The sequence below is a fragment of the Panthera onca genome, chromosome E2 (assembly GCF_046562875.1).
Source record: "Panthera onca isolate mPanOnc1 chromosome E2, mPanOnc1 haplotype 2, whole genome shotgun sequence".
NCBI lineage: Eukaryota > Metazoa > Chordata > Mammalia > Carnivora > Felidae > Panthera > Panthera onca.
In genome coordinates, this window is record NC_138353.1 from 43,940,803 (window position 1) to 43,953,594 (window position 12,792).

Consider the following 12,792-nt stretch of genomic DNA (forward strand, 5'->3'; position numbering starts at 1 on the left):
TCCCAGCACTAGGAGCTGCTCTAAGCAGTGCCCGTGCTTCAGATTGCTCCCTGGCAACGGGCACGACCCTGACTGCTTCACTGAGTTACCCAAAGGGGACAGCTGGGTTCAAGGGGACCCAACAAATAGAACCCCTCTTTGCTGACCAACTTCTGAACGAATTAAAAGACCATTAATGGAGTCAGTGAAATGAAAACTCAAATTGTCACCGCTATTGCTCCTAAGTGCAAAGGTGGGGATATAGCCTTTTTTTAAATAGTTTTTTTAAATTTTATTTCTTTAAAAAAAATTTTTTTTAATGTTTATTTATTTTTGAGACAGAGAACACAGAGCATCAGAAGGGGAGGGGCAGAGAGAGAGGGAGACACAGAATCCGAAGCAGGCTCCAGGCTCTGAGCTGTCAGCACAGAGCCCGACACAGGGCTCGAACTCATAGACTGTGAGATCATGACCTGAGCCGAAGTCGGACCCTCAACTGACTGAGCCACCCAGGCTCCCCTTTTTTTTTTTTTTATTTTAGAGGGAGAGAGAGAGAGCAAGCACGCAAGCCAGGAAGAGGGGCAGAGGGAGAGAGAGAGAATCTTAAGCAAGCTCCCATACTCAGTGCGGAGCCTGACGTGGGGTTCAAGCTCTCGACCCTGAGATCGTGATCTGAGCTGAAATTAAGAGTCAGACTCTCAACCGACTGAGCCACCCAGGTGCCCCAGGGATATGGCTTAGTGTTGGAGACAGTCGGGCTTTCTAACAGTGCATTCCAAAGTTAGACACACTTCCTCCTCACCCATTTGTAAGGACTGCTGGAGGACGGCAGCACCTTCTGCCCTATGGCAAGGCTATGCCTCTGTAAAATGTCCAGCAAGGAGGAGCGGGGCAGAACGTGTACTTACTCCCAAGACACAGAAGAGGAACAAGCTAAGTGGTACATGCCAACACTCACCAATAAGTAAGTTTTTCCAAACTCACCAATAAGTTAGGTGCCCAAGATCTCCTGCCCAGAGGTGAGTGAGGGGATGGAGAGAGGGCCAGGAGAGTTTCAGTATTGTAACTTCCTCCATGTGGAAGGGAGTCAAGAGGGGAAAGAAGCCTACCCTCCTCTCCTCTCCTCAGTGTTTTTGTACAGTATTGTAAAGCATTACCTTCTATTGCCTGCTAAAGCTCAGTTCGTGTTTCCTTTAGGTTTTAACGGAAGAGGAAAGAACCTTTTCTAGGGAGGCCTTGAGAGACATCTTGGATCAAGTGTATCAACCCTTAGCAGTCCGAGAATTACTTATCCTCCAGGGAGGACCACCCCAGGTATTCAGACTTGGGGACTCTTGTGGGTGAATCGTTAATGATAATGTGCAGAATGTTGTCTTCTCTTGGGCAATGCACTAATCTAGTTGAGTCTTATTTCATTTTCTAGAGCAATCAGTGATTTTTGTAAAACTAAGTTACCATAACCCTTAGGGTAATTTTTTTTGAGAGAGTGAGTGTGCGTGTGCATGAGTGGTACACATGAGCACATGAGTGGTGGAGGGTGGAGTAGAGAAAGAGGGAGGGAGAGAGAGAGAATCTTAAGCAGGCTCCACGCCCAGCACAGAGCCCATCGTGGGACCCTGAGAACATGATGTGAGCTGACATCAAGAGCCAGAAGCTTAACTGACTGTGCCCCAGTTTTTTTTTTAAGATTCTACTTTCGTGTAATCTTTATACCCAACATGGGACTTGAAACTACAACCCCAAGATCAAGAGTCACATGCTGTAACTGAGCCAGCCAGGTACTCTGCCCCTTGGGATAATTTGTAAGCATTTTTCTGTTAATGGAATGATGGCCACTCTTCTCAGGAATGTGGTCATTTTATTTATTTATTTATTTATTTATTTATTTATTAAAAAATTGTTTTTGACTGGAATATGGCAATTTTATTTAACATATATTTTATTCATTCTGAAACTGGAACTCTTTTTTTTTTTTTTTCCCCCAAAAAAATTTTTTTTTGTTTTTTTAAGTAGGCTTCATGCCCAGTGCAGAGCATGCCCAGCGCAGAGCCTAATGTGGGGTTCGAACCCATGACCCCAAAACCAAGACCTGAGCCAAGATCAAGAGTTGGATGTTTAACTGACTGAGCCACCCAGGAACCCTAGAACTCTTTTTTTTTTTTTTTTTTTGGGGGGGGATGGGGGCTGTTTGACAGTACGTTCTTCTGGTAGAAGTATTTTGACATCTTATTATTTGTTTATTTTTTATTTATTTTTATTTTTTTTTACAGTTTCTTTTGAGAGAGAGATAGAGTAGGAGCAGAGGAGGGGCAGAGAGAGAAGGAGAGAGAAGATCCCAGGCAGGCTCCTTACCGTCAGTATGAAGCCCGATGTGGGGCTCAAACTCACGAATTGCGAGATCATGACCTGAGCTGAAGCCGAGAGTCAGACTCTTAACCAACTGAGCCACCCAGGCGCCCCTGACATCTTATTCTTTGAATGGAATGTCTGTAATCAAGAAATTAAAATTAGGGCTATTATTGGGACTAATTTTACCTCCTTTGTTTGAAAAACATAATAGTATATATCCTGCTAGGCATAAGATAGTTCCTTTTTTCCTTAAAAATAATTATTTTCTGAAATGTTTTAATCTGATAATGTAGATGGAGTAACCATTTAGCAATACGTTTAGTTTTGGATGTAGGTGAGTAAAGAGTGAGGAGCCAAGGGAATTAGTGGTAGGTCAGGAACTAGCTGAAGCTGGGTACAAAGATACTCTTTGATGAAGTCATTTTCATCTCATCCCTAGAATGTTACTGCCGCCTCCTGTTGGGCCCCTCTGGCCTCACGCTCTGCTTCTCTGCATGACTCCACAGTTTGCCAGATAAAACCAAATGCATTATAAGAGCGTGGCAAAAAGCCAAGGCTCTGGTGGTCAGCCTACTGGGATTCAACCCCAGCATGCAGTTGTGTGAATTAGTGAATGTTTCCATCCCTCGGTTTCCTTACTGATTGGATAGTAACTCCTTGCAAGTCTCTTTTGAGATTATGTAGCAAGTATTTAACATAGCACCTGGCAAATCATAACACTCTCAATAAGTGGTAATTATTAGTCCTCCTTAAATAAAAGAGGACAGGCTAGTTAGGGTTAAATGTGTCTGTCACTAATTTTTATGTTCACATAGTTCAGTGCCATGGTTGACAGCAACATAGTTGACATTCTAGATCCAAAACAAGACCCCCAAGTCCATTGGGTTCATGGTGGCTCCGCAGAGCTCTCCAAAAGGAGTGCTTGAAGAAATTCAACTCTTTTTTTTTTTTTTTTTTTTTTTTTTTAATTTTTTCAACGTTTTTTATTTATTTTTGGGACAGAGAGAGACAGAGCATGAACGGGGGAGGGGCAGAGAGAGAGGGAGACACAGAATCGGAAACAGGCTCCAGGCTCCGAGCCATCAGCCCAGAGCCTGACGCGGGGCTCGAACTCACGGACCGCGAGATCGTGACCTGGCTGAAGTCGGACGCTTAACCGACTGCGCCACCCAGGCGCCCCAATTCAACTCTTTTTTGAAACTGCTGTGCCACAGAGTCGGAGTAGCTGAGACCGTGGAGGCAAGGACTAGCATGTCCTCATATTGTCATGAACTATACTCCTGGTGGTGAGTAATGTTCATAGGACTCTTATATGGAGGCCAAATTTGATTGGAAGGACTGCATTCAGAGACTGGTTATGTTAATTCTAAAAGAAATAAGTGTATATGTTTATATTATATACGTATTTTAAAGTTTATTTATTTTGAGGTGGGGGAAGGGTAGAGAGACAGGAGAGGGAGAATCCCAAGCAGGCTCCTTGCTGTTGGTGCAGAGCCTGATGTGAGCCTCGATCTCATAAACTGTGAGATCATGACCTGAGCCGAAATTAAGAGTCAGATGCTTAACCAACTGAGCCACCCAGGTAGCCCTCTAAAATCTGTATTTTATTCATTTGTGTGTTTGTGTATTTCTGAGTTTGCAATTTCACTTGTTATTTCATGGGAAGTTTCATGGCATTTCTACTTTCCTAGAAGGTGATGCTGAAGAAGATTTTGTAGAAGAGAGTCTTTTTGGAAAAAAATGTTGCTCTTCAGAAGTCTCTTTATCACATTGTTTATTGTCAGTATGACTCAGTATATATTTATATATTTTAATAATTTCTACATGTCTTGTCTATTTCACTGACATTCAATTCATACTTTCCCATTTTCAGTCCTGCATAGATGAAAAGACACAAGTTAGGTGTCGGGCCCCAGCTTGGCTTCGGCGTCTATGTGGGCAGCTGCTCTCCGAAAGGTTGATGAAACCCAGTGGTGTTCAGGCAGTAGTCCGGGGCATTCTGGAAGGAGCAGGTGGTAAGAAATAAAATGCTTCTGTTACTTTGGTATCCAGTTTCCTTTGAGTCAGGGTGAGTTATTGGTCTTTAGCATTGGACTATAAAACCTGATTCAGACTGAGATGCCTTTGTAGAGACTAAAGAGGTTAGATTTGGAGATTAAACCTTAATGAGCTTCTTTATCACAGAAACTCATTTTCTTGCCATTTTTCTAAAACAGACTATTTCTCTAAAATAGACTGTTCACATTCTTGAATAATATTGTTGGCTGTTTCAAATAACTTATAATATCAGGGGAAAATATTGTGCAGAACGTTAAAGTAAAACCCAAAAGCAAATGTGAAATTCTCCATGGGAGAGGGCTTTGTGCCAGGGTGCTATGAGTACTTCACCTCAGGACTTAAAATCCAAGACAGTTCTCTGTAGCTGGAAAGACCTTACGGAAGTTTACTGTGGGATGAAGTTGTAGATTATTTCCCCATTTATATTCTCTAAGTCCTCATGAATAGAAAAATGTTGATTATCATGCTAAGCATGGTAGTAGTTTTTAATTTATATATTGAAAAAAAATTTTTAACAGTTTATTTATTTTGAGAGAGAGAGAGCATGCACGAGCAGAGGAGGGGCAGAGAGAGAGGAGAGAGAGAATCCTAAACAGGCTCCATACTGCCAGTGCAGAACCCAACTTGGGGTTCGATCTCACAAATTGTGAGATCAAGACCTGAGACGAAATCAAGAGTTGGATGCTTAACTGACTGACCTAGACACCCTATATTTATTTTATTTTATTTTTTAAATGTTTATTTATTTTTGAGACAGAGACAGAGCATGAACGGGGGAGGGTCAGAGAGAGGGAGACACAGAATCTGAAGCAGGCTCCAGGCTCCGAGCTGTCAGCACAGAGCCCGACGTGGGGCTCGAACTCACAGACCGCGAGATCATGACCTGAGCTGAAGTTGTACACTCAACCGACTGAGCCACCCAGGCGCCCCAGGCACCCTATATTTTTAAATACATAGTTTAAAGAGTCAAATTGGTCTACAAGGCTAATGGAGAAAAATAGCAGTCAGTCCTTGGGAACATTCCTGTCCATTTCCCTGCCTCAGAAGCAAGCATTTTGACTTCTTTTAGTGAGTTTGTTCTGGTCTTTACCATTAAGGTGTTTGCAGAACCTTTTTAATGTTTGAGTTTTAGGCTTCATCTATCAACTTCTCACCATATGTGGAAGAGGATTTTGTTCTCTTTCAAAACCCTACCACCACCACCCCCAGGCACACTATTATCTCCTAAATATTCATGTCTTAATTTTGGTGAGATCAATAGTTGGGGTTTGTATTCTTCTAACTATGTTATTACTATTTACAGCTGAGCTCTGTGGTATGCCATGACTACTTTTCTTTTTAAATTTTTTAATTTTAGTTTTTTCAAGAGAGAGTGCACACACATGCACATGGGGAGGGACAGAGGGAGAGGGAGGGAGAGATTCTTAAGCAGGCTCTCCACGCCTAGCATGGAGCCCTACGAGGGGCTCGATCTCACCACCATGAGATCATGACCTGAGCCAAAATAAAGAGTAGGACACTTAACCAACTGAGCCACCCAGGCACCCCACTACTTTTCTTTTTTACACAACTTTTGTACTTCTTGCAGTTAAATACCATTTTTGTTTGTCTGCTTAGTGTTTCATGTATGTCTCACTAATCTGTTTTCAAATTCCCTTCCAGTTGTGTAAGTCTCCTTTCAAGATGTTCAAATACACCTGATATTCTATTGGTTTGATCTTCTTGGAGACATCTCTCTCTGAGTCTTCTCTAATCTGGACTAGTTATCTTTCACATAGCAGACATGCTAGGATCTCCCTCCACCTTTATCCTGGTGATTCCTTTGCCTTTCTTTTGTGCTTAGTTCCTTATCTCGCGTATCCCATGCACATTTGTTTCCTATCGCTGATGTGGCAATTTACCACACACTTAGTGTCTTTTTGATGGAAATGACATTTAAGCTGAACCCTGAAGACTGAGTAGGACTTTATTAAAGAGTGAGATGGGGCGCCTGGGTGGCTTGGTCGGTTAAGCGTCCGACTTCGGCTCAGGTCATGATCTCACGGTCCGTGAGTTCGAGCCCCACGTCGGGCTCTGTGCTGACAGCTCAGAGCCTGGAGCCTGTTTCAGATTCTGTGTCTCCCTCTCTCTCTGCTCCTCCCCTGTTCATGCTCTGTCTCTCTCTGTCTCAAAAATAAATAAACGTTAAAAAAAAATTTTTTTTTTTAAAAGTGAGAGAAGAGTAACAGGCGGAGAGAATAGCACATATGAAGAAACTGGTATAAGAAAAAGCATAGTGTTTTTGAGGAGGCTTCAGTGTGGGTAGAGCATTGATCTTTATTCTGAGTGCAACAAGAAACCTTTGGAAGGTTTTACAAAGGAGAGAGGCATGATCAAATCTACATTTTAGATGTATTGTGAAGAATGGGATGGGTAAGACCAGAACAAGGGAGATCAGGTAAGAAGTGTCATCTGAGAGATCGCGGTGGCTTGGATCAATGCAGTGGCAGTAGAAATGGAGAGAAATGAATGACTGTAAGAGGTATTTATGAAGTAGCATTGCCGGAACTTAATGAAGGACTGGATGTGTGAGGAGGGAAGAAGAGAGACAGAAGAATCCGTCTCGACATTGCATTTCTGGTATGGTAAATGTACGTTTGTCCTGTCAGACAAAGGTGAGGTCAGAGTGGTTGGCAGACATTGATAGATGTGGTCTAGAGTGCCTGTAATGTTGCCTCTCCAGTTCTGCTGGCATTGGCTTCTAGGGGCAATGAAGTGAAAAATTATCAGTTACCTGCGAGAAGTTGCCACACGCAAATAGGTCCTTGCATCCTTTTTTCCAAAGAAAAGTTCGAGTTCACCCAAGGCCATGCAAATTGGAGAGCTGCTCTAAGACACTTAGAACCCTATTTTTGCCATGAGCTTTTTCCCGCTCTACTTATGCTTGTATATATTTTTTGTTATCTATTTAAATCTTGTTTCTTCTCAAAACCGATTTGAAGCAGTTTATATTTACTCACACATTTGCCATTTCTGATGTTCTTCATTTCTTTGTGTAGATCCGAATTTTAATTCAAATTTCCTTCTGCCTGAAGAACTTTAGCATTTTTTGTAGTGCAGATCTGCTGACAGTGAATTCCTGAAAAAGTCTTTATTTCATCTTCCTTTTTGAAAATGTTTTTGGTGTCATCATTGTCTCTATGTTCTTTATATGATATATCTTTTTTCCTCTGGTTGCTTTTAAGCTTTTTCTCCTTGTCACTGGTTTTTAGATATTTGATTACGATATTCCTTGGTGTGGGTGATTTTTATCATGTTTCTTCTGCTTCGTGTTTCTTGGGCTTATTAGAGGTGAGAATTTATAGTTTTCATCATATTTGGAAGTTTCTCAGACATTTTCTTCCAATATATTTTTCTATCCTCTCTTCTCTTTTTTTCTTTTTAACTTTTTTTAAAAGTAAACTCTAACCCCTAACATGGAGCTTAAACTCATGACCCCAGAGATTAAGAGTCACATGCTGTACTAACTGAGCCAACCAGGTGGCCCTCTTTTTGGAATTTGAGTTATACCTAATATTATACTATAATGTGTCCTACAAGTTACTGATGCTCTATTTTTTCTTTTTTGTTTTTTTTGTTTGTTTTTGTTTTTCAGTTTTCTTTCTGTGTAATTTTGGTTAATTTCTATTGCTTTGTGTTCAGCTTTACTGATATTTTCTTTTGTAGGGTCTAATCTGCTGTTAATCCCATCCAGTGAGTTTTTCATTACAGATATTTTCTTTCTTTTTTTTTTTTTTTTTTTTTTTTAAGTTTATTCATTCTGAGAGAGAGAGAGAGAGAGTACAGGTAAGGGCAGAGAGAGAGGAGAGAGAGAATCCCAATCAGGCTCTGCACTGTGCTGTTAGCACAGAGCCCAGCATGGGGCTTGAATCCACGAACCGTGAGTTCATGACCTGAGCCAAAATCAAGAGTTGGAGGCTTAACCGAATGAGCCACCCAGGCACCCCGTATTTTCTTTTTAATTAATAGAGGTTCAATATTAGTCTTTTTAAATATCTTCCATTTATTTCATCATCATGATCATTCTTTGCCTTTTTGAAAATAGGGAATGCATTTATACTAGCTGTTTTAGTGTTTTTGTTTCCTAATGTTGTCATCTCTGTTTTAATGGGTCTGTTTCTATGATAGGTCCTCCGATTATGGTTCATACTTTCTTGCTTCTTTGCAGGCCTGCTAATTTTTTATTATTGAGATGTTATTCACATACCATAAATACACTTTTTTAAAGAGTACATGTCAGTGTTTTTTAGTATATTCACAAAGTTGTACAATCATTATGAAAATATAATTCCAAAACATTTGCACCATCTTCCTCCCCACAAAACCTTATGCTCATTAGTAATCACTCCCCATTCTTTCCTCCTCCAGCCCCTTGTAAGCACTGATCTAGTTTCTGTCTCAGTGGATCTGCCTATTTTGGATATTTCATCCAAATGGAATCATGCAATATGTGCTCTTTTTTGTTGGACTTCTTTCAGTTAGCATAACATTTTTGAGGTTTATCCATATTGTAGCATGAACAGTCTTTTATTCCTTTTTATGGCTGAATAATATTCCATTGTATGCATATGCCTGGAAATTCTTGAATGGATATTGGAAATTTATTTTATATTGTTGGTTGCTAGATATTGTTGTATTTCTTTGTTAGGCTTTATGCTGGGATGCAGTTGATTTTCTTAGAATCAGTTTGATCCTTTTGATCCTGGCTTTTAAGCTTTGTTACTGTGGGTCTAGAGTAGCCTTTAATCTGAAGTAATTTGGCCGCACTCCTGAGGCATAACCATTCTGAGATTTTTCTTGATGCTCTGCATATTTGGAGGCCTTTCCATGCTCACTAGTGGGAATGATATTATACAGAAAGAAAAGAAAACTGAAAAAAAAAACAAACAAAAAAACCCCAAAAATAGAGCATCAGCCCTGTGTGAACTCAAGGGATTTTCCCCCTACTTCTTATTGGTGGTTCTTGCCCCAGCCTTGTTTTGTTTTGTTTTGTTTTGTTTTTTGCACATATGCATAGGTTATAGTCTGCCAAAGGTTTGAAAGAGGACTCCTGTGCAGATCTTTGGAGCTCTCTTTTTACATACCTCCCTTCTGGTATTTTATCCTGAAAATTCTACCTGCCTTGGCCTTCCTAAACTAAGGACTCTAAACTAGGTTTCTTTAACTCAAGATGCCAGACTTTGTTTCGGCTCTGCCTTCCTGTACTGAGGCCTTAAAATTTTCTCTAGATAGTAAGCTAGGGTATTCATGGGGCTCACCTTGTTTGTTTTTTTCTCTTAGGGGTCAGTGTCCTGGGTCGCCTGTTGTCCAGTGTCTGAAAACCGTTGTTTATATATTTTGTCCAGTTTTCCAATAATTTAAGGTGGTAAGGTAAATCTGGTACCTGTTACTGCATAGCTTTGGTTTAAAGCAGTTTTATTGACATGCTGCATATAAAGAGACATCATATCATCATCATCAAATAATAATAATAAAAGTAATAAGCACTGAGAGGAAACTAGTATTCAAATTATGTGGACAATAACATTACCGTGTTTAAGCTGCTACTTTTTCCTCTTAACTTTGCAGAAACCAACATCGAAAGGAAAATGCAGAGGGGTAGATTATCTTATGAAAGAAATAAACAGTTTTCAGTAGAGAAAAAACACGTTTACGCCAGAATTTTAAGGACCACATATGGGGAACTAGTAATGACTTTTTGACATCTCTGTCCATCTCTGACAGCTGGGGCGGCTGGCGGGAGTGATGCAGAGGCAATGGCTGCTGACTGGAAGAAGTGTGACTTGATTGCAAAGATCCTGGCCTCTTGTCCCCAGCAGTCTCTTTCACCAGAGGATTACTATAGAGATATCTGCCCCCAGGTAAACAGTTTTGTTTCTTTTCACTGAGGATTATCTGCTTATTCATGGAAATGACATTTAATGTTTCTCTAACGTGGAGGTGAAAGCAATGTAATATTTAAGTTTATTGTTCAGTGAGGGGCCTTGCTTTTTTTTTTTTAATGTTGATTTATTTATTTTGAGAGAGAAAGAGAATGAGTGGGGGGAGAGGGGCAGAGGGAGAGAATCTTAAGCAGGGCTCCATGCTCAGCACAGAGCCCGACATGGGGCTCGATCATAACCTGGGATCATGACCTGAGCCGAAATCAAGAGTCGGACACTCAAGGGACTGAGCCACCCAGGCGCCCCATCTAATGTGGAGGTGAAAGAAATATAATATTTAAGTTTATTGTTCAGTGAGGAGCCTTGTGAATTAAGTGAATAAACACCTGTGAAAGAGACCCACCTAATTGTTAGGTTTAAGAACGCCTCACCATTGTTAAATGAGTAGTTCAGCTTGCTCTCAGAGCTGGAATATGAAACTAAAATTTCATTGTGTTCATTATCTTTTCTGTGTGGTTTTAGTTTAAAAAAAAAACTGGTATTAAGTAAACACGGTAAATTAACATGGTATACAGTTTAAAAAGCACATAAGAGTAAACAGAAAAACAAATCTTCTTCTCATCTCTGTTTTCTAGTCCCTCAGAGGTAGTCACTCTTACCAATTTCTTGTTTATTTTTCAGTGATATTCTGTGTATTAATGTATATACAATTATGTGTCTATGTACGTATATATATTCTAATTTTTATCCAAATGATAACATGCTACACATAGTTTTTCATTTTGCTTCTTTTTAAAAAAATTTTTTTTAACATTTTTTATTCATTTTTTTTGAGAGAGAGAGAGAGAGAGAGAGACAGAGCGCAAGCAGGTAAGGGGCAGAGAGAGAGAGAGGGAGACACAGAATCCGAAGCAGCCTCCAGGCTCTGAGCTGTCAGCACAGATCCGATGGGGGGCTTGAACCCACAAACTGCGAGATCAAGACTTAAGCTGAAGTCAGACGCTTAATCTACTGAGCCACCCAGGCACCCCTTCATTTTGCTTCTTAACATTGTACCTTGGAGAGGGGCACCTAGGTGGCTCAGTCGGTTAGGCATCTGACTTCAGCTCAGGTCATGATCTGTCAGTTCATGGGTTTGAGCCCCACATTGGGGTCTCTGTTGTCAGCACAGAGTCTCCTTCAGATCCTCTGTCTCCCTCTCTCTCTGTCCCTCCCCTGCTCTTGCAAGCGCTAGCACTCTCTCTCTCAAAAATGAATAAACATTAAACAAAATTAAAAACAAAACACCCCCAATGTACTTAGGAGATAATTTCCTACTGAGTTGCCTCATTCTGTTCATGGGTACATAGTATTTCACCATATTAATGTACCATAATTTATTTAACCAGCCTCCTATTAATGGACGTTGAGTTGTTTCCATTCTTTTGCTGCTACCAACCATGCTACAGTTAATATCTATAGATTTTTTACACATGCAAATATTGCCATAGGAAAAATCCCTAAAATTGAAATGATTGGTTCAAAGGTTATGTGCATTTAAATTTTTGACTGATATTGTTTATGTATCTGTTTTCCCACACCTTTGCTTAACCAATGTGTTACAAGAATTTCCTTTTTTTTGCTAATCTTATATATGGAAAATGTGGAAGGAGTTTGCTTAATCAGTATTCCCCACACCTTTTGGAGTGAAGGTCATTCAGTTGTTACACTTATCTTAAGGGTTCTCATGGGTAGGCATGCATGAGAACAAAATATCACAATGCAAAGATCTTATATTGAAAAATACTAAATATAAATCTTCCTACAGAAAAAAGTTAGCATTTGCAATGATGAGTAAGTATTTTCTGAATCTAGTAGTTACAGTTTTGGTTCATAACAAAATGATGAAACAAGTCACAGGTTTCATGCGTGCTGAGTCTCTCTCTGGAACTGTCAAAGGTCACATACAATTTTTGGACAGAAGATACTCCTGTCTGCAAAAAAGTGCAAGACTCACTTTTAAGTCAGGAAGAGAAATGCACGTTTTATTGGCTGTTTATACTAGGGTGAACCACTTATAGGCACAGGAGATCTATGTTTATCTTTGAGAATAAAATAGACTCCTTTCTGGGATAGTTCAGGCATGACAGGCTCTTCAGATCCTAAATATATTTATATGCCTCTATCCAGAAATTTCATTTGGTCATGCTACTTATAATAGCAAAAAAAAATTTTTTTTAAAGTTTTTTCTTTTAATTCCAGTATAGTTAACATACAGTGTTCGGGGCGCCTGGGTGGCGCAGTCGGTTAAGCGTCCGACTTCAGCCAGGTCACGATCTCACGGTCCGTGAGTTCGAGCCCCGCGTCAGGCTCTGAGCCCCGCGTCAGGCGCTGGGCTGATGGCTCGGAGCCTGGAGCCTGTTTCCGATTCTGTGTCTCCCTCTCTCTCTCTGCCCCTCCCCCGTTCATGCTCTGTCTCTCTCTGTCCCAAAAATAAATAAAAAAC

At 40.4% G+C, this 12,792-nt stretch overlaps 1 protein-coding gene across 1 annotated transcript in view; it reads left to right on the plus strand.

The window, feature by feature from the left end:
* TANGO6 (transport and golgi organization 6 homolog) overlaps positions 1-12,792 on the plus strand; it is a 193,116-nt gene that overhangs the window by 17,721 nt on the left and 162,603 nt on the right. Inside the window, exons 3-5 of the mRNA XM_060650333.3 lie at positions 1,177-1,293; positions 4,202-4,343; positions 10,150-10,286. Of these exons, the coding sequence (XP_060506316.2) occupies positions 1,177-1,293; positions 4,202-4,343; positions 10,150-10,286 (396 nt within the window). The remainder of the gene's footprint in view (positions 1-1,176; positions 1,294-4,201; positions 4,344-10,149; positions 10,287-12,792) is intronic.